The sequence below is a fragment of the Xenopus laevis genome, chromosome 1L (genome assembly GCF_017654675.1).
Source record: "Xenopus laevis strain J_2021 chromosome 1L, Xenopus_laevis_v10.1, whole genome shotgun sequence".
Lineage (NCBI taxonomy): Eukaryota > Metazoa > Chordata > Amphibia > Anura > Pipidae > Xenopus > Xenopus laevis.
The window spans coordinates 136,525,025-136,551,129 of record NC_054371.1 but is presented as its reverse complement, the minus strand read 5'-3'; the positions used below and the strand labels follow the sequence as shown (position 1 = coordinate 136,551,129).

General features: G+C 35.3%; 1 protein-coding gene across 42 annotated transcripts in view; it reads right to left on the bottom strand.

Annotated features, from left to right (window-relative positions):
• ptprd.L (protein tyrosine phosphatase receptor type D L homeolog) overlaps positions 1–26,105 on the bottom strand; it is a 955,323-nt gene that overhangs the window by 99,454 nt on the left and 829,764 nt on the right. For all 42 annotated transcript variants that reach the window (XM_041563903.1, XM_041563907.1, XM_041563920.1 and 39 more), the window contains one exon: positions 24,032–24,173. In XM_041563903.1, the coding sequence (XP_041419837.1) occupies positions 24,032–24,173 (142 nt within the window). The remainder of the gene's footprint in view (positions 1–24,031; positions 24,174–26,105) is intronic.

Below are 26,105 nucleotides of genomic sequence, written 5' to 3'. Positions count from 1 at the left end.
GCCAATCAATTAACCACAATAGTGCAAGCTAGAATGCTACATTTATTCTCTGCCATACCTGAGTAAACAACTCTAGATGCTATCTCTGTTTTTTTGGATAGCAGCTGCCATATTAGCTTGGTGTGACATAATTTCCTGCCCGAGTCTCTCCCTGCTCACTCATAGCTCTGGGCAGCAGGCAAAGGAGGAGGGAAAAGGGAGGGGGAGAGGAGCAAACTGAGCATGCTCAAGCCAGTGCCCTAGAGGTTTAAGCTGAAAGACGGATTTCTGATACAGAAGCCCATGTGTACACAATAGAATGACATAAATGCAGTTTTTCTTTTGACAGAGGACTCAGAGCAGCACTACTTTGAGGGGTTACTGGTGTATTTATATAGACCTTTCTGATAAAGCTTACTTACTTTTAAACTTTCCTTCTCCTTTAAAATCAATAGATTTATTGGGATCCATGATCTAACTCGACCAAGCATGCATTTCAACTACAACGTTACACCCCCAATAGTTACAAAATATGTTGCCCTGGACATCATTTTGTTCTGGGATGTGTTTCTTGAATATTTATTACAACTAGGATTTTATGAATTGTTTTGTGACACATTGCTTAAACACAAGCAGATGAATGCACATTAAGGAAACAGTCAATAAGGATTCAGTTTTATAAACAGTATGTTTTTCCAAAAGATATTTCTTTAGAACCAGCTCACAAGATAAAACAATAACTTTGCTATACATTATGAATGTAAATAAAGAACGTTAAACATAGCTGGTTTCCTCCCACACTTCCATACAGGAAGGTTAATTGGCTCCTAAAACAAATTTAACATGCTGTGTTTGAATGTGACAGGGATAATACATTTCATTTAAGTGATATATAAGTGCTCATTTGGGACTAAAAATTGGATTCACACAAATGTCCCCACTGTCAGTGTCAATAAATATTTTGCAGTTAATCTGCTAGTGCCTGGCTCTACTACTTCTTATTTGACCCCACTGTCAGTTGTTGCCTCCAGACCGGGCTGTAGCTCCAGGGTTCCCTCATTTTTACACTTACATTTTTACCGAATAGGGTGCACACACCACTCGCACACCAAACACTAGAATTGACATCAACTTAATGTCGATGAGCACTGTAATCTCTGAAAATTATGAGGTACATGGCAGTTCTCTATAAATAAGGGATACATTAATGGAAAACAGGTTGATTATTACTAAATCATGTAGGTTCCAGAGTTTTTCGTTCCACGCTACAAAATTTTAGCAACTTTTTCTCATTTTGTATTAAATGCATTTGTTGAGCTAAAATATTGGCCTGTATGAATGAGGCTTCATGCTCAACTCTCAGATATTCTTATTATCTATGTTCGGTAGATCCAAGTATGGCTTGATATGATTTCAATATAATGAAAGGCACATGCTCATTTCATATCAACAAACAGTTGGGTTTGCTGCCAAGTAACCAATGAGCATTTGTATGACCAACCAACTAAGTAGTCCTTGGGGACCAACATTTGGAACCTGCTGAAGGCCTACTGTATGCAGTGCCCCACACACTCACACACAAGGAATATGACAATCCACAACAATATAAACTACTCAAGCTACTGACTAGCAATTTTTTTGTTACTAAGCATGAACCAAAATACATTGTGTAACTAAGCATGAATGAGCATATATTCTTGTAGTTCTAAAGTGCAATTCAGTCTTGAAATTTGTTTGTGCCCAAATTGCACTCAGTCAGCAACCTGCCCAAAATGATCTGCATTTGGAATCTTATTTCTACTTTTAAGACCCTTATAATTTACAATACAGATCATTTAATTTATAGACATTGTTTTTGTTTATTACTTTATTGGGATACACAAAAATCTAGCACTGAAGCATTAAAGAACCACTGTCTTACCAGCAATATTGTTTTTCGCTTGAAAAATGGAAGCTAGTCTAAATGTTTCCTATTCTTTATAGTTCTTTATTGTGCTTCCCATTGAGTTTGACTGTCTGTGACCAGTCAGAAGCTGTATCATGGATACCATTTTTCTAGCGTGGATGCATGCCATAGCAGTGATGTCATCTTTTCCCTTTCTCTTGCTTATTCTTGCAGTGCCAAGATCCAAGTTTAGCAGAACCCATTAACAATCCCACTTTTGTGTCTGCACTTGGCACTGCACAAGAAAGCAACAAGTACGTGAAGGTCCTTTAGTCTACCATAACTGACAGTTTCGGAATAGCCTGTTGCACTTAGTCACATTCTCTCCTCACTTGAAATATGCTAATAGACAATTCTCATGGTGGGTCTCACCAATCATGTGGGGGCTGGCCACTGTTCAATTTTTTACTGCAATGTCACTGTTCATGAATTTATTTCAGCATAATTAATAGGTTACAAGAAACAATTTCTTGCTTCCTGTTAAATAGTAAAAAATATGTAAGGGTATCATTACATTCTTGGCAAATGAAGTATAGTATCTGCGTAATATTCTGTTTTTAAAAAAGAGATTTAATCCAGTTAGAATACATCTTTGAAAATTTTTGCTGCAGAAGGGACACATTTACAACTTCATGACACTAGTTTAAAATGATCACAAACCAAAATTATAAACAAGTTGGAGTATTTAACTGCATATAGTTATGTGCAATGGTCCTTAAAGGGAAAATAGTTATTTTAGCAAGTAAGCATTATCTTTCCTTTAAATAAACAATATGATGTCATTATGTTTGTGTGAACAAATAGGCAAAAATTCTGGTCCTTTTATTGAGTAAAGGGAAGGCAATGCCAATATCAACAAACAAAGGTTATTTATCATATATAGTTTACACCTGCAAGCAGGCATACATGTATCTATGGCAATAAAGCCACTCACCCACCCCATGCAATTTTTCTTTCTCTTAGAAAGATTCAAACAAAATTAAAGATGGCAGTGTGTTCGATTGCGATCAAGGGAAAGTGGGATTTCAGTTTGACGGCAGCCACAGTGGTAGGTCCAACAATGCGAATTAGTTATTATAGCTCTACATGTTCACCGATTGAACATTTGAGACCAAAGTGCCTCTATCATAACAAATTGAAAGGGTATAGATACTCTGCATTACCTCAACCTGTGTCTCACTAGGTGATGAACAACTTCAACTTCCATCATGCTACTTAATGCTATAAAGGGGGGTATCCCGACAGAATGCAAAGCCAAGAAGGATTTAATACAGCATACCTAAAATGTACTCATTAAACCATCATATGCATTTAAAGCAAACAGTATCAATATTACCAAGGAATCAATGATCAGAGAAGAACTATTCTTTTATTCTTTATTCTTGCTTACACTAAAATGCATTCATTTCCATTTGAAAATTCTAACAACCCATGCATAGTATTAAGCAGTATTAGCTGTTTTAAGAGGTTATTCAATGCTCTTACTTTATAAAACAAACGAGCAATGAGGTAACCACCAAGGCCTGTTTTAGAGCTGACATAACTCCTAATCAGGTTTATCTAGGCTCTTGGGAGTCATTATGTGCATGCCTGAAATGAATGGAGGAAACTGAGCTAGCTTTAAGAATCATTCTGTTTTCCCAGTGACTGCATACTGTGCAAAAACATTTAAAAGTCAGTGTTTCCACATCCTACAGTAAAGTTTTAGTGACATTAACATTATGCAGAGAAGGCACTTTTAACAAAATAATGTTTAAAGGATTAGGCATTCCCTTCCAGCACAGAGTATTAGTTATAAATCCATGATAGTAAATAAATGTTAATGATATTCAAGATTTTCTCCCATATTTAAGTAAGGCTTTTATCATTCTTTTTCTGAAGCTCAGTGAATTGCAAACATAAAACACACTGTGGAATATGCATTTTTAGTCTTTTCCAGTTCAAATGTGAATGTGTTCGTAAAAAAATTGATATTTCATTAATGTTCACAGGCTGATCTGGTTTATGGCAAAACTGTCACTTATTGATGTCCACTAATACATATTGAATTTCCCTTTAAGTTACAGGGCTGCAACAGGACACTGTTATGGGGTATATGAGTAGTGGACACCCAACTAATCAATTCTATGTTTTTCACATTGGTTTGACTTCAAGTTATAGAATAGCCAATAGCAGAGCAGATCTTTAAGGCTCACTGCTAACTGTAACAAACATTTGGGGATAATGGGGGGATAATGTTATAAAAGATGAAAAAAATTGCTACTGGTCTGGTGCATATATCTGACTGAATGCTATTGGTAGCTTTAACTTTGCACATTTCCCACCCAAGTAATTTTTAAGAGGAACTCCAGAACATTGAAGGTCTCTTTAAACATATATTGCATATATACAGCCCATATGTAAAATGCTCTTCAATACAAATAAAGCAAACAAATAATTTGTTTGAATATTATGTGCCATTGCATAATACAATATAAAGAATGTGCCATTGTGAGTAGTCCATCCCTTGCCATGGCTCATATAAGCCACATGCTCACATGCAAACCAAGGGCACACATGCATGCTAGTTTACAAAAGCCAATGATTGGACAGAGCTCTGTCTTTTACACTTCTTCCTGTTACAGTTAGAGCTGAGTACTTCCTGTCAGGTGATCTCTGAGGGAGACCCTCACAAAACGGCGGCTTAAGGCAAAAGATGTAAAAGAGCAATATTTACTCACATATATATTCCAATATGGTAAGATACTTTAATAGGTGACATAATATGATATAAAACTTTGTTTATTTGTTTAAAATAAGTATTCATTCTAGGGGTATACTTTTCCTTTAACAATGGTGGATATTTCAAGCACCAGTATTTCGACAACCAACACACTAAAATTATTCTTTGAACACTAACGGGTATTTACCATGCATATGGTTCTGTTAGACAAATACAACTGCAATATAAAAATATAAAATAAGTATAATGGACATTTCACTACATGCTTCTACATTAGAAGATATGATACATAAGATATAATAAAATAAATCATATATGTGATTTCCTTTTGTTTTACTTTGCCTAATAAACATTTGTATCTTTTTTTTAAAATTTTTTATTTTTGTATTCATTTCTTTTAATCTTGCAAACCAATACTTCTTGGCTTCAGCCTGCACCAGTCTGCCTCCTAGAAAGCGCGAAAATCGTTCTGTCACCTCAGTTAAGACCTTTGCCTCCATTACTGAATTTATCAACAGAGTAGAATTGACAGAAAGATTTCTATGGGCAGCTGCTCTAAATGGCTGTAAGCACAATGATTTTCAAAAACTGACTCTTGACCTCTGACAAACCAAACGAAAAACATTGTGTGTTACAGTCTCCTCACTCAGAAAATCGCCAGTTCTTTCTTCTAAGAATAAATATTATCTGCAGTGATGGTTTTAGTACTGGGATAAGGTTTTACAATCTGTCTTTAAAACAGGTATGGGGCACAGAAGAAAACATAACTAGAAAATATGAGGTGTATCTATAGCTTCAACTATAGTGTTTGAATCCCTGAAATGTAGAATTCGATGGCACTGGCACAGTGGTATTTCCATGTTGGTGCCATAAAGTCTACAATCTACCGCAATCAAGGTCTTAAACAGCTTGGCTGATATATATTTTAGGCCTAGAGTTGCTCATTTAATAAACAAAACCTTTTCTCAGATGTATTTAGAGCTGATAAGCTCCTGATATCACACAATGAAATTTGCTGGTGTGACATTTTTTTAAAAAAAAGGAACATCTGGTGCTGTCTCCCAGCAATATGTGTTGTAAGTAAATTCCGCTACGACATGATTCCTATAGGCTTAGCTCTGAGGCAGTAAGAGTCATTCATTCACAATGACTTTAAAAGTTTATTTTAGTGAAGTTACTAGTACAACTTTTATATTAGATAGTTTGCATTTTGAATTTAGTGCTTTTTTATCTATAAGTTTAGAGCAAACAAAGCTTACTCTAATCCCCAGCATTCCTGTGTGTTAAAGTGGATACGAACTTTGTGGGAGGCTGGTCTTTTTCTAAAGCCAACAGCTTACTGGGGTTTATTTCTGTTCCAGAAAGTCTTGTGAATTTACCATTAGTTCAACCAAACTTAGTCACCATGTGATTACATTGCTCTTACAAATCCCTAACTCAATACTGCTATGAGTTAAAAGAAAACTAGAAAACTAGAGAGAGATAAAATATAATCGTTGTTACTTTCCTCTATCAAATATTCAGGAATCTCCAGTGTCAGTTCACTGCTGCTAAAAATCATCTAGAAGCAACCCTTTTTGTTCTGTCCTACAGTTCTGGAAGAGCAGGGGTTTGGCATGGCTGTATAAAAATATATGTGCACAGTTGAGGGATAGGAGAAAGCCATCTGGTTGTAGATAGCTTTCATCCATTATGTCTGTTATCACTGTGGATGTTTCATGCAGCAGTGAAAGGTCATTGTTAGTCTCTTTTAATTATAAATGGCGCCTTTTGATTTCAGAGGATGTCAGATACAAGGTTAGTTTTATATAACATTGTATTTTTCTTCATACAGCTTAGTATCTACATAGTTGGGTTGAACGGTTATCTTTTATGCAGGTTTGAATGCCAATTATACTGTTGCAGCACCATTTACAGCAATGAAAGTTGGCATGTAGACTTTTCCATCCAGGGAATGCCTAGAGTTGATGTCTGTTCCTCGGCAATGCTCAGTGTAGTGCATGACACGTGAACTGCATGATACCAGGAGTAGAAAACAATTGCTCCTAAGCAGAACTAGTTAAATTAAAGTCAATTATGTGTCCCTAGTCTATATGTTTTAATGACTAACTGCTGATAATGGCAATGAGTCGTTTTTATAACTACATTAGTGAAGGAAAACATCAAGGCAGCTCACTATACCATAAATTGATGCAAATATACAGAAAAGCATCACACAAAAAGCTGAGCCCTCACATATTCAAGATATCTTAAGTGGAAAAGAATAGAACATAAATACCAGTTCCATATTTCCCTTTAAAAAGAAACAGCACTAAAATAGTAAGCATTTTTCTGTAAATTCCAATTTATGGTGCACTAGCATGCTCATCAACATTAAGGCAAATTATGGCTGAACAAACAATTTCAAAATGTAATGTCAGCTTTTAATGGAAATCCTCAGCCCTACTGAAGTTGATAGAAATAATTTTAATGTTATTGTGCTAGCTACAAAAATAGGATTCTGCAAACTATCATTAGAAGTTCTGAATTAACAAAGGTAATTATGCACACTCAGACAGATGCTTGATATGGTTAATTGGAGATTTTTCACATGAAAATTTATGTATGTTGTCTCTGTTAGACACTAGCAATCTCACATTTATTAACCATGCACTTGTTAGGAATTTGCTGTTAACCCCAGTTTCTATATTTTTCCCCAGATTTTTAAACTCAAAACCTCAAAAATGTCCTGCACATGCATCTTGGAAAGCAATGAACAGTAGTTATAACAAAAATGTATGATAAATGCTTATCATAATCACATCTTTTAAACATAGTTTACTGCACACAACTGACAAGATTTTAAAATAAATAAAACAAGGCATATTTACAAAGTGTATTTTCAACATAAGCAACCCGAAAAGCATTTACAAGGTAATATTTGGACTACTAGGTAGATGTGTATTTTTAATCCTTGGCTACAGAAATAAAGCAACATGAATACAGTATGCAGATAATACTGATTGTGATGCAACTATATAAACTCTGAAAAAAAGGTTGACTATCTACAAATATGACGCTCCACCGTACCAACTATTCCCAGGACCGGATTTGGGAAACTAGCTCACATTGTAAAACAAAAAAGAGGTTGAATAAAATAAGAGTGATTTAATGGTGTGGAACCTACATCACACATCAAAATACACAGCTACTACACATTGCAAAATAAGAGGGAACAATCACTATGGGGGTTATTTATCAAAGTCCAAATTTATCTCAATATTTTCTGCTACAAACTCCGAACAAATCCGCTGTTTTTTTTTTTATATGCTTATTTACTATTACATTTTCCCGAAAATTTGCTTTGGGGGAAAAAAAGAAATCAGATTTTCATGATTTTTTCGGATTTTTGCCCGAAAATGTTAGGGCATTGCGTGAAACTTAGCGCACATCAAAAAATCATTGGGACTTCTCCCACTGATTTATATGCAACCTAGACAGGTCTGAGATGCCGGATTTTCTGATTCTGACTTTTCCATTCTTGGGGTTTAATAAATTCTGAAAAATGTGTGATTTTTTAAAAGTCCGATTTTATATTAAAAAAAAATCACAGATTTTTTTGTGATTTTTGTATTCGAAATTTAGTAAATAACCCCCTATGACCTAGTGACAAAACTACTAACCAATAGTAATTACTAAACCAAGCAGTGGAGCATCTTCATGCTGGATCAATGCAACTGAATAGGATAATTCAAAAAACTTTGGATACAACTGGATCAAATGGGTGAATGAATTGTGTCAAGTGGTTACAAAAAGTGATGGATATCAAATGATCTGCACGTCTGTGAAAATAATGGAAAGTAACCACTGACAGGGCGTTAGTGATGTAAACATAACTGTGAGTACTAAAAACGTTTCAGTCTATAAGTTATGTGTTGGTTGTTTTTCTCACTGCCACATATTTTGTCACTAATAGAGAAACCTCATCTTCATTCAATGGGCTCATCATCTTACAATTAAAAGGAATGTTTACATTGTATATATTGCATAAAACTCAACCTTAACTTCAAGCTACTAAGCATACAATACATTTCTATGGATTAGAAAATGTTTCTTTACTCAGTATGGTGCTTCAGATTTAAATCTCTCAGATTGAAAAGCTCTCTTTCTGCAAAAGTTGTTGACAATCTTTCCCAACTTTAATTTTCCAAGTCTAGGGAATTGCTAGTGGGTATTTCGATAATCTCTCTTCATCATTTGTAAACTGTGAGTGTTTTCCCCTTTATGGTTAGCTTAGTGATCAGATCGATACAAATATGCTTTTAAGATATATCTCTGACCCATGTTTGTTTTAAACTGCATCATTCATAATGGTGATGGATTGGTAATGCTATTTCTCTTTGTCTGTTCGATGCACCCAACATCAAAAGAGCATATATTTATGCCCAAGGTCAGAAGAAAATGAATGGACAAAGAGTGAAATAAAATGGAATTTAAGCAGAATTGGGCCAAGTTCTCTTTACCAGTGCATCCTAACCACAGAATATGTGGCCCATTATATGAAAATCCTCTTGAAGCATTTCAAAAGTGTAATTGCTTGCATGAGCTAATACATAAAAGAAGCAATATTCAACATTGCTGTTATATGGCAGCCTCCAGCTCTTGGGCAGGGGTAACAGATCAGGATTTTATTTAACATATTTTATTTGTAACTTACAGTATAATCCTGAGCAGTAAACATATTGGTAGAATGTGAAAATGAAACACTGTTAAAAGTGAAAACCTACAGTATAACTAAAAAAATTGTAAATAATGCTTGGAACCAGGGATTTCCGAGATAAGGGGTTTATGGTGTTTATGTTACTACGGACCTTATTATGGACAATGGAATTCCAGATATTAGATCACATGCCTGTACTATGAAGGCAATACAGGTATGGGGCCTGTTATCCAGAATGCTCAGGGCCAGAAGTTTTCCAGATAAGGGGTCTTTCCGTAATTTGGATATTCATACAGTTAGGTCCATAAATATTTGGACAGAGACAACTTTTTTTTATTCTGTACATTTTTTTTTCTGTTTTTTTAGCTTAAGGATGGCTTATTTCACCTGCATGGAGAGCTCCTTTGACCTCATGTTGTCTGTTCACAGCAAAATCTTCCACATACAAGCACCCTCCTCTAAAATCAACACCAGGGCTTTTATCTGCTTCATTGATAATGATATAACAAAGGAATTGCCCACATCTGCTCATGAAATAGCCTTTGAGTCAATGGTCCCATTACTTTTGAGCCCCTGAAATGAAGTGGTTGTTTTAAAAAAGGCTTCTTTTTGTTCAGACCACTGAATTAAAGCTGAATTACCAAAATTACAAAAAAGTTGTCTCTGTCTAAATATTTATGGACCTAACTGTATTTTAAGTCTTCTAAAAAATAATTTAATTTTAATTTCATTAAACCCAATAGAATTGTACTAATTATATTTTAGTTTGAATCACATACAAGGTACTGTTTTTATTATTACAAGGAAAAAGGAAATACGAGTATGGGATCTGTTATCCAGAAACCTGTTTTCCAGAAAGTTCCAAATTACGGAAAGACCATCTCCCATAGACTCCATTTTATCCAAATAATCCAAATTTCCTTTTTTTTCTGTAATGATAAAACAATACCTTTTACTTGATCTATACTAAGATATAATTAATCTTTATTGGAAGCAAAACCAGCCTATTGGGTTTATTTAATGTTTATATGATTTTCTAGTAGAATTAAGGTATGAAGATCCAAATTACAGAAAGATATGTTATCAGGAAAACCCCAGGTCCCAAGCATTTTGGATAACAGGTCCCATGCCTGTACTATTTAAAAATTTGAATTATTTGATTAAAATTGAGTCTATGGGAGATGGCCTTCCCATTATTTATAGCTGTCTGGATAACGGGTTTCTGGATAACGGATCCCTTACCTGTAATGTGAAATATTAAAAAATTATCATAATATAGTTGTGCCATGGACACATTTATTAAAGGCAATTAACAGATGGTTACTAGGCTGGGGTTATTACATACCTGTCGAGCATGTTGGGGGTAAACCAACTGGCAACTGGCAACTGATCTGTTATAGGGATTTAGATTAAGTTTACTCAGGAAGTCAAAATCCCATTGGATCGCGGACTGCATCTGTTTGTTGATGCAGTCCAGAGATCCGACCGCCCATACACATGTTGTTATGATCCGATATCGCTCACCTTAAGGTGGTAATATTGGAAAAAGATCCACTCATTTGGTGACATCAACAAATGAGCAGCTCTCTCTATGTATATTATGGCCACTTTAAGGCTAGGGCCAGATGATTGCTGATCTCGGTCTGCGGAGAAATCTGCTCCCCCAGCTCGAGCTTTGTTTGCACCTGGAAGCATTGTTTCAGCTCGGGTGCAGGCAGATGCTGCGGATTCTGGTACCGAAACGTGTCATTTTGCGCTGAACTCCACCCTGCACGTTCAGAAAAATGGGAGCAGAGAATCTGCTTGCAGAGAATCTGCAGTCCTATCTGTCGTCTGGCCCTATCCTAAAACTCACTTCCCTGCAGTGTGCACCATAGCAGCACCAGGGGATTAACAGACACTCTCCAGCTCAGTCTATTTAAGACAGTCACTGCGAGTATGTATGTTTGTAATATACTGAGTAGAAAGTTATTTATTTTTGCATATAAATCCCTTGCATTAGGTTTAGACTCAGACGTTCATTTTCAAGATTATGTATGAGGGATTAGCTACATAATTCCCATTACTCTTAAATGGAATTGCAAAAGTAATCCTTCATTCTCCAGAACTACACATCACATTAAAAAAAAATGCCTGAAGCACTGGTCCTGCTTAGCAAGGGATATTGGAAACGCAATAAAGTGATATAATTCACCCAAATAACTTTGGTGTTATTTCTAACATTTCTAGCTTCGATTGGGCTTAAAAGCACGAACAAACCCTTGGAAAAAAACAAAATCTATTCTGATTTTGCAAGCAGCAGAGAAGAATGGTAGTACATAATATTCAGTGAGCAGGACTTTTAAAGGTCATATTGGTAACATTTTTTCCTGTAAAATGACTAGATTTAATCATCTATAATCTGTAATAGGCATGTCCAACCTCTGACCCTTCCAGCACTCCTCAGCCAACTCCAACAAGTGAAGCTGCAGTTCAAGGGCACAGGTTAAAGACAGCAGTTAAAAAGCAGTGTGCGTGTGCCATGGAGATAATCAGACCAAGTCAGGGAATCTGAAAAAGTCTTGCAATCCAGTAAAACGGACACGATTTATCATATAGATTCTCTGAAACACAAATAAGGGAGCATCTCCTAATAATGCAGCGGTGTCATACCTGTTATAATCAGCCTTTTGTAACATATTCCATCCTCCTGTTTGGTAGGCTGTTGTAATTCTGGTAGTTCATAGATGTGTGCCACAATGTGGAAATCCTGCACAGTCAAGTAGTCCTGGAAACTATTAGTATCTACAGTGGTATAGTATTAGTTTAGCTCCCTAACACCATCTAGTGTAACGAATCATGAAGATCCAGAAGAAAAAAACAGACTTGAATTTAATTCTTGAATTACGTTTAAAGGAACTAGAGAAGAGGTTTAATTGCAGTACACAATGTTGAAGTCATGTAAGAATTGTTCTGAGACTGTTGCCCAAAATGAATGGTGGCTCTAGACTTCCACGCTTATTGTTTCAAAGTAGTACAGTCGTCTATTGAATTGACAATGTTTAAAGATGAAATCCTCTGCTCGTTAATGAAACTGAAGTGGGATAGTTTGGAGACACAACACATGCCATCATGTATAATGGCTTTGGGGTATGCAATTATCAGCTTATACAATGAGCTTTATTATAATCTGGAAAAATTTAATGGCTCCATAGAACCCATTAGCCCCAAATAAATCCTTGATATAAAATCCAGATTAAACGTATAAAATTTGTAAAGGGCATTACTTTTGGCAGTTTTGCAGTGATGTTTCCAAGCACTTTCAAGACGTATTTGAATTTTAACAGTAAGCCTGTTAATAAGAATTCAGTAAAAACTGTGCACTAATTATGCCACATTTTAAAGTAAATAGGATAATTAAAAGTCACAATTGTTTCCCCATACAAAATGCCTCTAAGGGACATCACTTTAATTTTATAGTGTGAGTAAAGCACATCTTGAAAGCTGTGGGACAGTTTATTTGAGTTTACTTATATCACCTCATTCTGTAAGCTTTATCATGACAGTCCATAAAAGTAACCACTTTTCCTACAAAGACATCAGGAAGGATATGATGATTAATCAGTTAGCAACAATTAACATTGTGAATATAACTTATGTGCAATGTCTGTTATATATATATCAAGATACTTCATGTGACAGTCTTCCTAATCAAGAAAACATTTCTTATTTAAAAAAGCAACATACTTAGAACAGGGCGAGTTTAGTTTAAAACTTGCAAATGATTATAATTGCTATGCTACTGTATGTTTAAGTAGTCCAAAGAGTCAAACAGATTGCCCTGTATATTTCTAAGCTTAACACAGGCTTGTTAAGGGGCCTCTTTAAGAATAATGGCACATTGAGAAATTCTGCAGCGACTTTACAATGGAATAAAGAAGTGCAAAAAACGGGTGCATTGTGCCTGGTTTTTACACTTCACATACTGCTTTGGAGGTCATAAATGACCCCTTATATTTCTAGGGTACCCAAAGTAGGCACATATGAATTACATCTAAATACTAGCCAATGGTATATTGGTCATTTGATCACTGCTGTTTGTAATGTCCACAAACCTTGGCTCTCCCATTCTTATCAATGGGAAATGATACATTGGGGTAGTGAGCTTTTTTATTGAGGCCTAAAAGTGATAGCAAAGTGATATGTTGATACCTTGCAGCACTAAAAAATGTAGAATAATCATCACTAAATTATTCCATTTTTATTCCTATAATTTGTTTTTAACTAACTATATTGCAGTGTCAAATTGTCTCCCGTATTGCTTTTGTTCTTAATGGCAAAAAGCTTGCCAAGATTAATGGATTCTATTAATTACTCCGAAATATGGTAGATTTACTCTCGGAAATCAATAGTAACATGAACAAGCAAAGGTTTGTATAATTGCAGACATAAATTACTACTGAGGCTACTATATCCTTTTCTGTTTATCTTTTAAATTTTAGGAATCACTTTTTTTACTCATGCTTACTTAGAATACTCAATCTCCTGCAAAGTCTTAGGGTTAAAGCTAATAAATTAAAAGACCACTACTGCACACACCAGCATAGACCATTTTCCCCAAAACTGCTAATTAAAATAACTAATAAAAACATTTGACAATAATAACAATGGTATAATTCTAATGCAATACTAAAAGATTCAGTTTTTAATTTTACAGCTTTCACAATGAATTCTCTTGTTTTCTTTGAGAGGATTAATATTATTCATTTAGCATTTTCTTTATGTCTAATTTGCTAATACACATTGGTGTTTATTCTGTGCTAATCCCTTGCCTATTGTTTGTTTAGTTGCAAAGTAAATTTCATGCAAATATTTCTATGAAATCTATTATCAAATAAAACCCCAGAACCATTTAGGATCAAGATATGAAGTAAATCTTTCCTTTCAAAAAGTCTTTTTGATACACGATTCTGTTGGTACAGCAAACCTTTAATATTCATATTAACACATTGGAGCTGAAATATTCTAGCTTGGCATTTTGATTTGAAAGTTTCCATTGCTATAAATAATAGTAGGGAATTGCTTTAATAAAGCTTTATAACTATTAATGGTGCCATGAATTGGGGAAAAATGTATTCACACTTTGCATTTAATATGGAAATAGAGTGCTATGAATTCTGAAATATAGCTTCAGAGGGACATTTCATTAAGCCCACCAAAGGTCACTGCAAAATAAGTGTAACATGAACATAAGAAGGTCACTAGGTTAGTATTCTGCTCCTAGATGCACACGCTGCATGAACCGATAATGCAGAGGAAATAAGAAGGCAGAAAAAATCCCTTAAAAAAAAAGTGAAAGGCCATAAAGTAGATGAAATGTTCTCGAGATGCCATTTGCAATAGAGGTTGATCCAGATCCCATTTTGTTTTATGGGTTTGTGCTCCTGTTGCCAAATTTCATGAAAATGAGCTAAAAAGCCATTTAAAATACATCAAATAAACATTCTTTTTATTATAGGGAAATGCAAATATCAAGCCTTAACAAGTAAACCTAAGGTCTGTAATTTTCAAGCAGCAATAACAATAACCTTAGGGTATGTTTTCGTTTTGCGGTCATGTTTATGAGAAACAACTGTTATTTTAGTAAGTCAGCTATTTGAGGGAGGCATTTGCATTCGCCGAGCAATGTTCTTTGGATGTGAGGTCACATCAGCATAAATGCTACATGGGCTCATACATATATGTCCCTGTAATCAACACTTCTAGTGAGATAATTATGTTAAAAAGATACAATTTCACAAAAAATAATTAGACACGTGATACAAGCAAAAAAGGAATAAATACCATTAGTGTTTGCATCTTTGCTTTATATTATTCCTAATAGTGGTTTTTATGATGAAAACAGATTTTTTTAAAGTACATTTCCATGGCTTTTAGTCAAATGCAGGGTGATGTATCCTTAACCACCTATTATAAAAGCGAAATGAGATTCCCTTCATTCTCCATGTGCCATAGGGGAGCTAAAAAGCATACGCATTGGGAAAAGCTTAGAAATTACAACACATGCAGATGCCACTAGCTGAGACACAAACACCACCTCCCAAAAATTAACCAAAGGGTGACAAATATACTATACTTAAAGAAAAACTATGCAAAATGCATTACCCAGTATTGCAGTATTAACAACACCCTGCTAGAATAAAGATGGAGCATACTTTGTTTTGACATCCCATGATGCACCACAGCAAATGATGTCATAACATTCATTTCAGTGGTGCATCATGTCATATTGACCTATTTAACTTGAAGGAAATGGTAAGCGATGAGAGCCATATCCTGCCCAATGCTATTATATAAATCTGGAAGATTACATAAATATATCCCCATGATATGACAGTTGACATCTGCGGTCAAGCCTAAGGCATAATGTAAAATGGGTAGGTTGTAATGCTGTCTAATGTGCAGATCTGGGCCCTGAGCTGCGGCTACTAGTGATGGGCGACTTTGTTCCTGAATTTCCTGCGTAATTGTGGAAACGTTTCTGAAAAGCATTGAAGTCAATGGGAGTCAAAATTATTTTGATGTGCGGCAATTTTGAGGTCCACAACAATTTTTATATGCGCGCTTATTTTGTCCAAATGCATTAAAGTCAATTGGCGTCTGAATAATTTTGACGCACAACAACTTTCATGTGTGCGACTATTCTGACTATTCCCAAATTTTTTTCACGTGGCGGATTTTTCGCCTGCAAATTCTTGCCGCAGTTTCAAGAATTTATACGCCAGTGCAGAACGTGGAAATTCGCTCCTTACGAATTTATTTAGCCAGTACTATCGGCTACACCGCCTCATTACAAGTCCACCAAAAGCACAGGTAGCTAGCTGGCTTTGTTTGATCATAATGATCTATACAGCACCTCCTGCTATTAACGTCAACATAACAGACAATAACGTCTTTAGAGACAGCAAACCTATCCAGTGAATGAGACTGATCCCAAAATTGGAGCGAACAGCTGAAATGATGACAGGTCCTAGACACAATGGGGATTTTAGTATCTACCAGCTGTATGAGGCTGGAATCTCTGAGCGTCTAAAGGATCTATTTTTGTACATGTACTGTCACATAGAAAGCCATGAAAAATTCAATTGTAGAAAGACTGATGCTGTTCATAGTTCCTATACCTACACTGATGATGAGTGGTGTTGCTTGATATGTTTCTAATATGTGCACTTCAAGTGGATACACAGAATGTTCAGATGCTTCATGAAGGGAATGTATACCCTTTGTATTAGTTGTTGTTATCTTCCATCAATTGACATGTATATGTATACAGCTAACTGCACTCAAAGAACATTTCTTCTCTCCATATGTATAGATAAGTCTATATAAGTGGGAGGTGCTCTACTGCAATGTTTGTATTTACATTCGTTTTTTCTAAGGCATGTTATTAATAATCAACAATGATAATAATTGTGGTACTGTATATGCATGTCTAAGTTACAGTGTACCTTTAAGGCAGAGAGGCAGGCTGGGTAAGAAGGCAGAAACAGGGAATGAGAGGAATGGTAGGAAAGAGAAAGCAAAGGAAGGAATAAAAACGGTACAATGAATAAAATTGGATCTTCACTGCAGGCTGAATGTGTAATCTTTGCATTAAGCTAAGCACACACTGAATGATGAAGATAGAACAATTATGACAGTCTATTTTGATCACTGTATATGTCTCAGTAAAGACAAGCACTATGACAAACCTTATTCTTTTTGCTTTTTCTCTTTAATTATAAATCAGTGTCCTGTACTTGATGTTACCTAAGCTACAATAGCATACATCCATGTTAAGGACAACACAATCTAATTTCTTTAATGTTTAAGGTTTTTTTTATCAATTTATTACTTGTTATTCATTATTCGAATTGTGAAATCTGGAAAAATTAAAGTTTTTTTCACTAGAAAATTTGAATTGTTAGAGGAAAAAACATTTTTTTCCTATGCTGTCAAAAGCCTGAATCTGCCATCTCAGACCTGTCGAGGTCCTGTATAAGTTATCGTGGTCTGTGCTGGGTTTAGCCGAAAATCCAACTTTTTGGGCAAAAACTTGCGAAAAAGCCTGGAAAATCTGTAAAATTTTTGCTCGATTGTAATGAGTTTTTTCCAGATTCAATTGAATTTAGTAAATAAGCTAGAATCTATATAAATACATGTTAATAATAATAGAATCAGGCATGGGAGTTTGGTCAAGTTTTTATATTAATATTATGAGATAAATTTGTATAACTACCTAAATGTTTTTAGCCTTAAAGCGGACTTGTCACCCGGATATAAAAAGGTGTATAATAAAAGACCTTTTGCAAATTAAACATGAAACCCAAATTCTTTTTTTTATTAAAACATCAATACCTGTTATAAATTTGTTTAATAGTCTCAGCTGTCAATCATATAATACGTCCCCCGCCTCTATATCTTAGGCATAGAGGCAGGGCAGACAATTACTTTCCATTCTGCACTTCCTAGATGTTACAGCCCCCCCCACATTCCCCCTTCCTCCTCACCATCTAATGTGTAGCCAGTGCTCTGGCATAGACATTGGATGCCCCATTCTGGTTTAAAAACAAGATTTTTCCCTAATGCAAATTTTGCAATACAAAATGGCACCTGCCTGTGTGATGTGATTGTGATTACCAAGACTAAAGGAATCAAGATTTAAATACTTTATATAGTGTAAGTGAAGTTTATTTTGCTTGACTAACATCATTACATAGGTTTTGAAATTATTTCTTAAAGGAAAACTATACCCCCCAAACAATGTAGGTCTCTATTAAAAGATACTGAGTAAAACAGCTCATGTGTAAAACCTTGCTTCATGTAAATGAACCATTATCATAATAATATACTTTTTTAGTAGTATGTGCCATTGGGTAATCATAAATAGAAAATTGCCATTTTAAAAAATAAGGGCCACCCCCTGAGATCGTAAGATTCACTGGACTCACATACAAACCACATGTAAGGTCACATGAGCCAATTAACAGACAGAGTTCTGCCTTTTGCTTCCTCACTTCTTCCTGTTACAGTTAGTGTTGTAGTATTTCTGGTCAGGTGATCTCTGAGGCAGCACAGATAGAGTCACGAAATGGTGGTTCAAGGCAAGAGATGTAAAAGGGCAATATTTATGTAAATATATATTCCAGCTTGGAAAGATTCTTTAATATGTCATTCAGTTTGATATAAACTATCTGTTGCTTAAATATTCATTTTGGGGGTATAGTTTTCCTTTAAGGTGACGGGTCCTTTATAGGTCTCAATTATGGAAGGACCCCTTATTCGGTAAATCCCAGGTTCCAAGCTTTTTGTATAACAGACACTATACCTGATATATATACAATGCATTCCTTCAATCTAAATTACAGTGCAATGGCCAAATACACAAAAAACAGGTCCTTGACTTTCAAGTGTTAGTGATTCCAACACTATAGTAATGTAGGTGGCCACTCTAAACAACTGAGGAGACAAAAATGAAACCTCAAAGATATTTTAGAAAAAAAAATGAATTATACAGAACTTCCAGCCACCTGAGCCCAAACAAATCCATATTTATTGTGGATGCACAAAGTAAGCTGTTAGCCTTTTACCTTATCCTTTCCATTATCTGAAAACAAAATTTGTATTAAGTCTGCCAATCAGATTTGTAGGTCTACATTATTCACACTTTTAGTTAAAGAATACAATCGAAGAAGATTTCATGGCAATTTGTGCCTCTACAACCTCTCTCCTTCTAAGTCTGCAAAAAAGTCAACTTATCATAAATGAGGAGATTACAGAAAAAAACTGCTATTGTTCACCTTCAGTACTTGTTTCTTTTAGATAACTCATTTTCCAAACAATAAAAACGTCCAGAATCATTCTGCACGATGGTAAACAGCTCACGGCAAATATATGCATTAAGATGGCCTCATTGAAAACATATTATTTTTTGTTATTGGCAGGCGCAAGTTTGAAAGCAGGACACAGACAAAGGGAAATGGTTGGCTTAAATACATAATTTTATGAAAATAAAGACTGCGTCGCCTCTGCACAGGTACAATATAAGCAAAATGCATTTTAGTAATGCCTATTATAAAAAAAGGCAGTGGTATATACAAATAAACTACCATTTTAAGAGAAAAGGGGGCCTAGCTGATGACAAATAAACCTCTCTATGCATGTATAATTTCATGCTTTTCACATGAAATCATATATGCATAGATTTCCATATGCACCCATGCATACTTTCATAATTCTTTGAATGGGTGGATGTGTAATGAGTGAATTGGATGAACACACTTTGTACACATAGTTGGAAGTGAAAAACATGGCTATCCCCTTAGCTTATTTGGTATGCACCTAAAGTTATCAGCCTGCCTGGATCAAACGTTCACATAGTGTAGTAGCAGAATGCTGTACCATGTTAGCCATAGATCAAAACCGTGATGAAATAGCTATGGAGTTTCCAACACTGCCCATTTTTGTTTTGTAACAGATCAAATACATGTTTAAAATTGTCAGAGCTTTAATATATCAGAGGAACAAAATCTTCCAGCATCTTTAATCAGCTTTGTACATGTCATTCTTAGGAAAGCAACTTTAGTGTATCTGGACTACAGGAAGGGAAAAATATGCTCATAAATAAGTGTTTTTTTTCTTGACAAAAACTTTTTTTGCCAGTGTAGAAAGAAGCTACATATAATGTACTGCAGAGCAACACTAACCTTACATCTAAAAACATGTTTTATTTCTGACGTACACGGTAATTTAAATGGATTTTCCGCTCTACTGAACTAGCTGCATATTGTGTCTGCTTAAAGGGAAAAAAATTGAACATGTAGAAAAATTGCAGTTTCTTATCCTGAGGGATCTCTATGACTAAAGTACTGAGCTAACAGATTTCCATTTCCGATAAAGTTAATGAGTAGTAAGTTCATTAATGTATTAGCGAAGGAAATATTGACCTTTCTGTAGCTTGAAGGGTCAGGAGTGTATTGAAGAAAGTAGATTAGTGCAACTGTTGGGACTCAGAATTAATGCTAAAGATTGTACCACTTCTGTGGAAATGAGTTGCCACTGAATAAGTACCAATCTCCCACCTTTCTCAGGGGAGCCTTAACATGTTATCAGACATATAAAGGGTCATTTAGACTAATGGCACACAGGTTGTTTACTCCATATAAGTATATAAGTCACTGCCTTCCACCCCCCCCCTAACGGTGAACTTCTGCCGAGAGAAATGGCTGTGCTTTGCGCCTTGCACTGGTCAGTTGTATCCTTACTTGCATAGGTCAGCCCTGTCCTTTGCCACTTGGCCTAAGGAAGGGGCCTTGTTGTAGCCCATGTCCTCTGGACAAGCATTCTGCTCAAACCTTCTGTACCGGCCAGTTAACACATCAGAACAAGAAAACTATATTTTAAATCATTTAAACTATACAGGCTATTTTCCCATTAGGCAATTGGACCACAGGAAACAGGAACAATATGCAAAGTTTTATCATGTAAACTGTACTATGTATGCCAACAGCACAAATTTAACAAATACATTGTCAGTGAAAAGGCAATGTGCATATATTTCAGAACAGTGCAGCCAACTGGTTTCAAGAGCTATATAAAATCCAAGCTAAAACTGCAAAAATTTGTGAATAGAATCCACACCATTAAAACATTCAAATATATATGCATATTATTGAATGTTTCTAGTGAACAGCTATCAGGCCTAACGACACAATGGTAATGATCATGAACCACTTCTCCAAGCTACTTTGTTTTTGTAAAAAACTGCTGTGTTTTCAACTGCGTGTGCCTACATACTTTCTTATTTTTGAGAGGGTTTTTTCTGGTTGAATTTGCAGCAGAGAGGCCATACTAAAGATATCAAATGACATCTATAAAAGTTTATTTTGGAGTTGACACTGTAAATTTAATCCTATATCGGTGCTATTTTCATCTGAAAGTTATTAGATCCAGTGATATAATATTATTGTGGTAGTTCCGTGCAACTTTCTTGGCTGAAAGTCACGTTCCTGTATTTTTAGTGTGTGAAGCTATTTTATAAAATGTTAAAACATACTGAAACTATGAAATAAATAGATTCTGAGGCAGCACTTTAGTTGTTTACAGATTATTTTGGTATGGATAATTTTTGGTGATATCTGGTGTGTTCTGCCAAAAGCATAAATGTTTTGATTATACTATGTTCCTCCTTCATCTAAATCAATGGCTGGATTTTCATTTCTCTGGGTATACATAAAAAGTTTGGAATGTCTTTAGAATTTCAAGTCAAATTTAAGGAATCTTTCCGGAATATAGATCAACAGACCAAAAGTCTGCTAATACTCATTTCAACATAATTAGCCCAACACGATTGTTTTGTCGCCAATTTTGCAATGCAATACAATGTACTGTTTTGTTATTTAAGAGGGAAAAAAAAATATTTCATTATAATGGAGTCTATGGGAAATGGCCTTCCAGTAATTTGGAGCTTTCTTAATAATGGGTTTCCATTTAATTTAATGGATCCTATACCTTTATAGACAATTAAAATTATGTACCATTTCTGAAATTATAATAAAGTTACTCAACAAGTTACTTTTGCAGTACAGTATTGCCTAAACATTGTACCAGAATTAGCTGTCTGTAAAAAACTAAAATGACTGTAACACATGCAGAGAGAGAAAAAGGGTAAGTGAAGATGAACTTGTCGTGAGCAAACAGTTTTGGCGGGCATGGATTTGCACAAAATTCTGCATCAGTGAACATTTTTCTGTGAGTAACAAAATGCCCGCAACCCAAAAAGTATTTTGCTCGAAAAATACTCACGGAGAAAAAAATGTCCATAGACTCCAATGCATTCTGCATGGAAATAAATTGGCTTGAAAAAAGCGACTATGAAAAAGATTCCATGAAAAAACACCCCTAGGTCCCAATGTACTGTATTTTGCATAGAAAAAAGTCACTGCAGAAAAAATTGCAGCGAAAAACACCCATTCATGTCAATGCATTTCACATATTTATGCCATTCTGCACATTTTTTGGAGAAGCAGAACGTTTCAGATTTGGTAATTATATATAAAAAGTTTCTTATTTCCATAAGATAACAAAATATTTCATTTTTGGGACAGTTTCCTTTTAATGCTACCAAAGAGAATTTGTGTTTTTCTATTCTTATGAACTCTTCATTCTTAGTTCTGTGAATCTGGCTGGTACATCACCAGGTTTCCACACACCTCCACAGATTCCAAAAGCCATCATAACTGATCATCAGAACAAGGAAAATGTTGGCATGATGGCCAGAAGGGAAATCAGTAATATAGGCAGATAAAGAAGACAGGTTAGGAGGGAAAGCTAGAATTCTCCAGAAAATGCATAAAACAGCAGGTTGGAAAATGTTCCAATCTCTATAGTTTTGAGAACAGGTTCTTTTTTTAGGTTCATAAGTTCCACAGAAAGAAATACTAGCTAGGGTAGGTGAATTGTATTCAGGTAACCCAGTAAAAAGGATAGAAAAGCACTTGATACATTTACTGATATCACTCTTTCATTACTGGTAAAACTTATTGGGAAGCTTCAGAAAAAAAGGTGAAAGAGCTCTGCCAGATAGAAGGTCCTTGTTGTTTTGGTTCCATGTTCAATTTGTTTCAAATGGCCTTTAGTCATATTCATCTGTCTCTCTTGTTATCGTTAGTGAATTTATGTTAAAAAAAAGTTTGCCTTAATAATAAAATATAGACTGTATTACAAGGGGTAAAAAGACTCAAATCAATGCAAATTTCTTGTACTCTGGTTACTTATTCCTTTTGTTATAGTAATTTATAAAAATTCCTTTTGAGTTATTGTCAGTCAGCTGTGCTTTTTATGTCTGAAGCTTGGCTCACCAGCAGAGATTACTTTATAGCATAAACTGCAAAGTGCTATTTTCACAGCAGGGATAACGGTGTTCATCTTCAGAAAGAGAGACATTAATAAAATGGAACTGTAATAAACATGGAAATTCTGGTCTAAAGGTTGCATATTTGAAGCAGCACAATTTGTTTAAGTCACGTGTTTTAAACAATACTTTAAATACTAAAAAACATTTGGACTGTACATTACCAGTGCTTTGTCTACTGAAAGAAGAAACTGTATTTATAATATTTTATTTTTTATAGGCAGTTGTGTTTTTGTGTACTTTGGCTGAAGATTTTGATTTTACGATAGGGTTTAGAAATACATGTAAATACTGTAAACATGTATGGGATCCCTTATCTGGAAACCTGTTATCTCAGAATTACAGGAAGGTCATCTCCTATAAATCTAATTTTTTTTTAAATGATTTCCTTTTTCTCTTTAATTATAATGCATTACCTTGTTCTTAATTGTTTCTAAGCTGCATGAATCCATATTGGTGGTAAAACAATCCTATTGGGGTTATTTTAGATGTAAATTTAAAATATGTCAGACTTACAGTTATACCTGTTAATATATTGCTGTAATTATATTCATTACAGGAATGGTGATGCCACAATTTCAGGATACTGATGTATATAAGTGTAATGTGTTACCCTTATCTATTTCTAACTAATGTCTTGACGAGCATCATAATACTGCTTAGCAACAATCATTCAAAAAGTATAATCCAAAAGTCTCAATACTAAAACAAAAATAATCTCTTTTTTAAATACATTCCCGACCCCCCCAGACTTACCTCGTAATACTGTGAGTCTCGTCGTAGTAGCAACTTCTCCAACACTGTTGGAGGCAACACATTCATAGATAGCCTCATCTCTTGGTGTTCTTAGAGGCTGTATTCTGAGAACAGATCCCGATCCATCATCAAATTCTATTACCTGTGAAAGGAAAGCAAAGCTGTCACAGGGGTTGTTGTTATTGGCCATTTCTATTCTATGAATCCTCTACAGAAAAAAAATGTGGCAACTTTACAAATCAATATTTCATTGAATTAAAGCAAGAATGGCAACACTATTTCCATTGGATAACATTTTCTTGTTCATTTTCAGGATTTATGCATAAACAGATGTTAATGTTGCATTAGTAAGCAGGGAGAAATGGAAAAACAAAGTTGTGCTCTAAAAATACAGAAAGAAAAATATCTAAACAAACATTTTTAAACAGAAAATAAGAATTTGTAGTAGAAAAATACATTATTATTCAAACCCCTGATACCTTCAGTTTGAGTATTAATATATAAGCCTGCTAAATAGGTGTTTAGCCTTAGTTATACATACACATTTGGGCTCATTTATAAACACAAGTGCAAAGATCTAAAATGCATGAAAATCACCATGGTTTTTACCCACAATGCAGCATCTTCCCAGAACACTAGCATGCCTAGATTTACCACTTGAAACACTAATGTGTTGCATTTTGCTTGTGTAGATTGTGTATCCTGGTGTGGCACCAAAGACATGTTAAGTATGAGATTCATGAGGTGTAAATTAGTTGCGTGTGTAGGCAAAACCTTCTCAAGGCAGGTGTTCATTTCATGTCTCCATTGCATCCATGTGCCCTTTATGTCCTTTAACCTTATTCAGAAAAGCAATAGCAGTATATTAGTGTAAAGAAGCATGTGTATATACTGTACACATTTTGAAATTTGTGTAAATATGGTTTAACTGCTTGCAAATTTGTGTGCATATCCCTGCTTTGTACTTGTGTCATTTAATAAGCCTATTTTATTAAGACACCTTTGAAAATAATGCACAAACAGGTGTGAGTTTTGTTAATGCAACAGATAAACTATGCTTTTAATGTCATTAAAAAGAATCAGGACTTCCTTTTCATACAAAAATATATACTAGATATAAAACTGCTTCATCAGTTAAAAGGAATCATTTCCCCTTTAGTTGGCATTCAAAGTCTATTTTTTTAACAGCAAATATATCATTTGCCCTTGCTTTTCTCCCAGTGTCTCTGTATTTTTCCCAATCAAATCAAGAGCACAAAATATAAGACAGCTCGGGCTTACAAGAACCCCCACTATAATTTATCTAATGGAGACTCCAGCATATAACAACGGGCTCAAACATCACTAAATGCAATGTTTTAGTGAAGATAAAGATATGTGTTTGGAGGTAACAGTTTGATAATCCTTTCTCTGATATTGTATCCAAGATAAAGAATTTGTGCTGTGCATGTATGTGATTGATTATATTTTTACTGTTTCACAAAAGATAAGGCCTTTACCATACCATAAGTGGCACACCAAGAAACGGCACCGGTTCCAAATGTTTTAGCATGGATTTCCCAGTAGCCATAAACACAACATTTTTAGGACGTCCCGTATTTGCAGTACAGTTTCTGCTTTGCCATTAGAAAATGCGGCTTGTGGCTGGCTGCATATAGGTTATGTGGGTCAATATACCCCACTGAAAACTATAAAATCTAGATTTAGTTTAGATTTATGTGTGGAAGCCACTATTCTTTCTGGGTGGTACGAGTCTTAAGGTGGCCATACACGGGCCGATAAAAGCTGCCGACAGACCGAGTCGGCAGCTTATTGGCCCGTGTATGGGGGCCCCCGACAGGCTTCCCCGATCGAGATCTGGCTGAAAGTCGGCCAGATCTCGATCGGATGGGGTTAAAAATCCCGTCGGATCGCGGCCGCATCTGTTCGTTGATGCGGTCCCGCGATCCGACCGCCCGTTTGCGAACGTGAAGGATCCGATCGTTGGGCCCTAGGGCCCACGATCGGATCAGCCCGATATTGCCCACCTCAAGGTGGGCATATCAGAGGGAGATCCGCTCATTTGGCGACATCG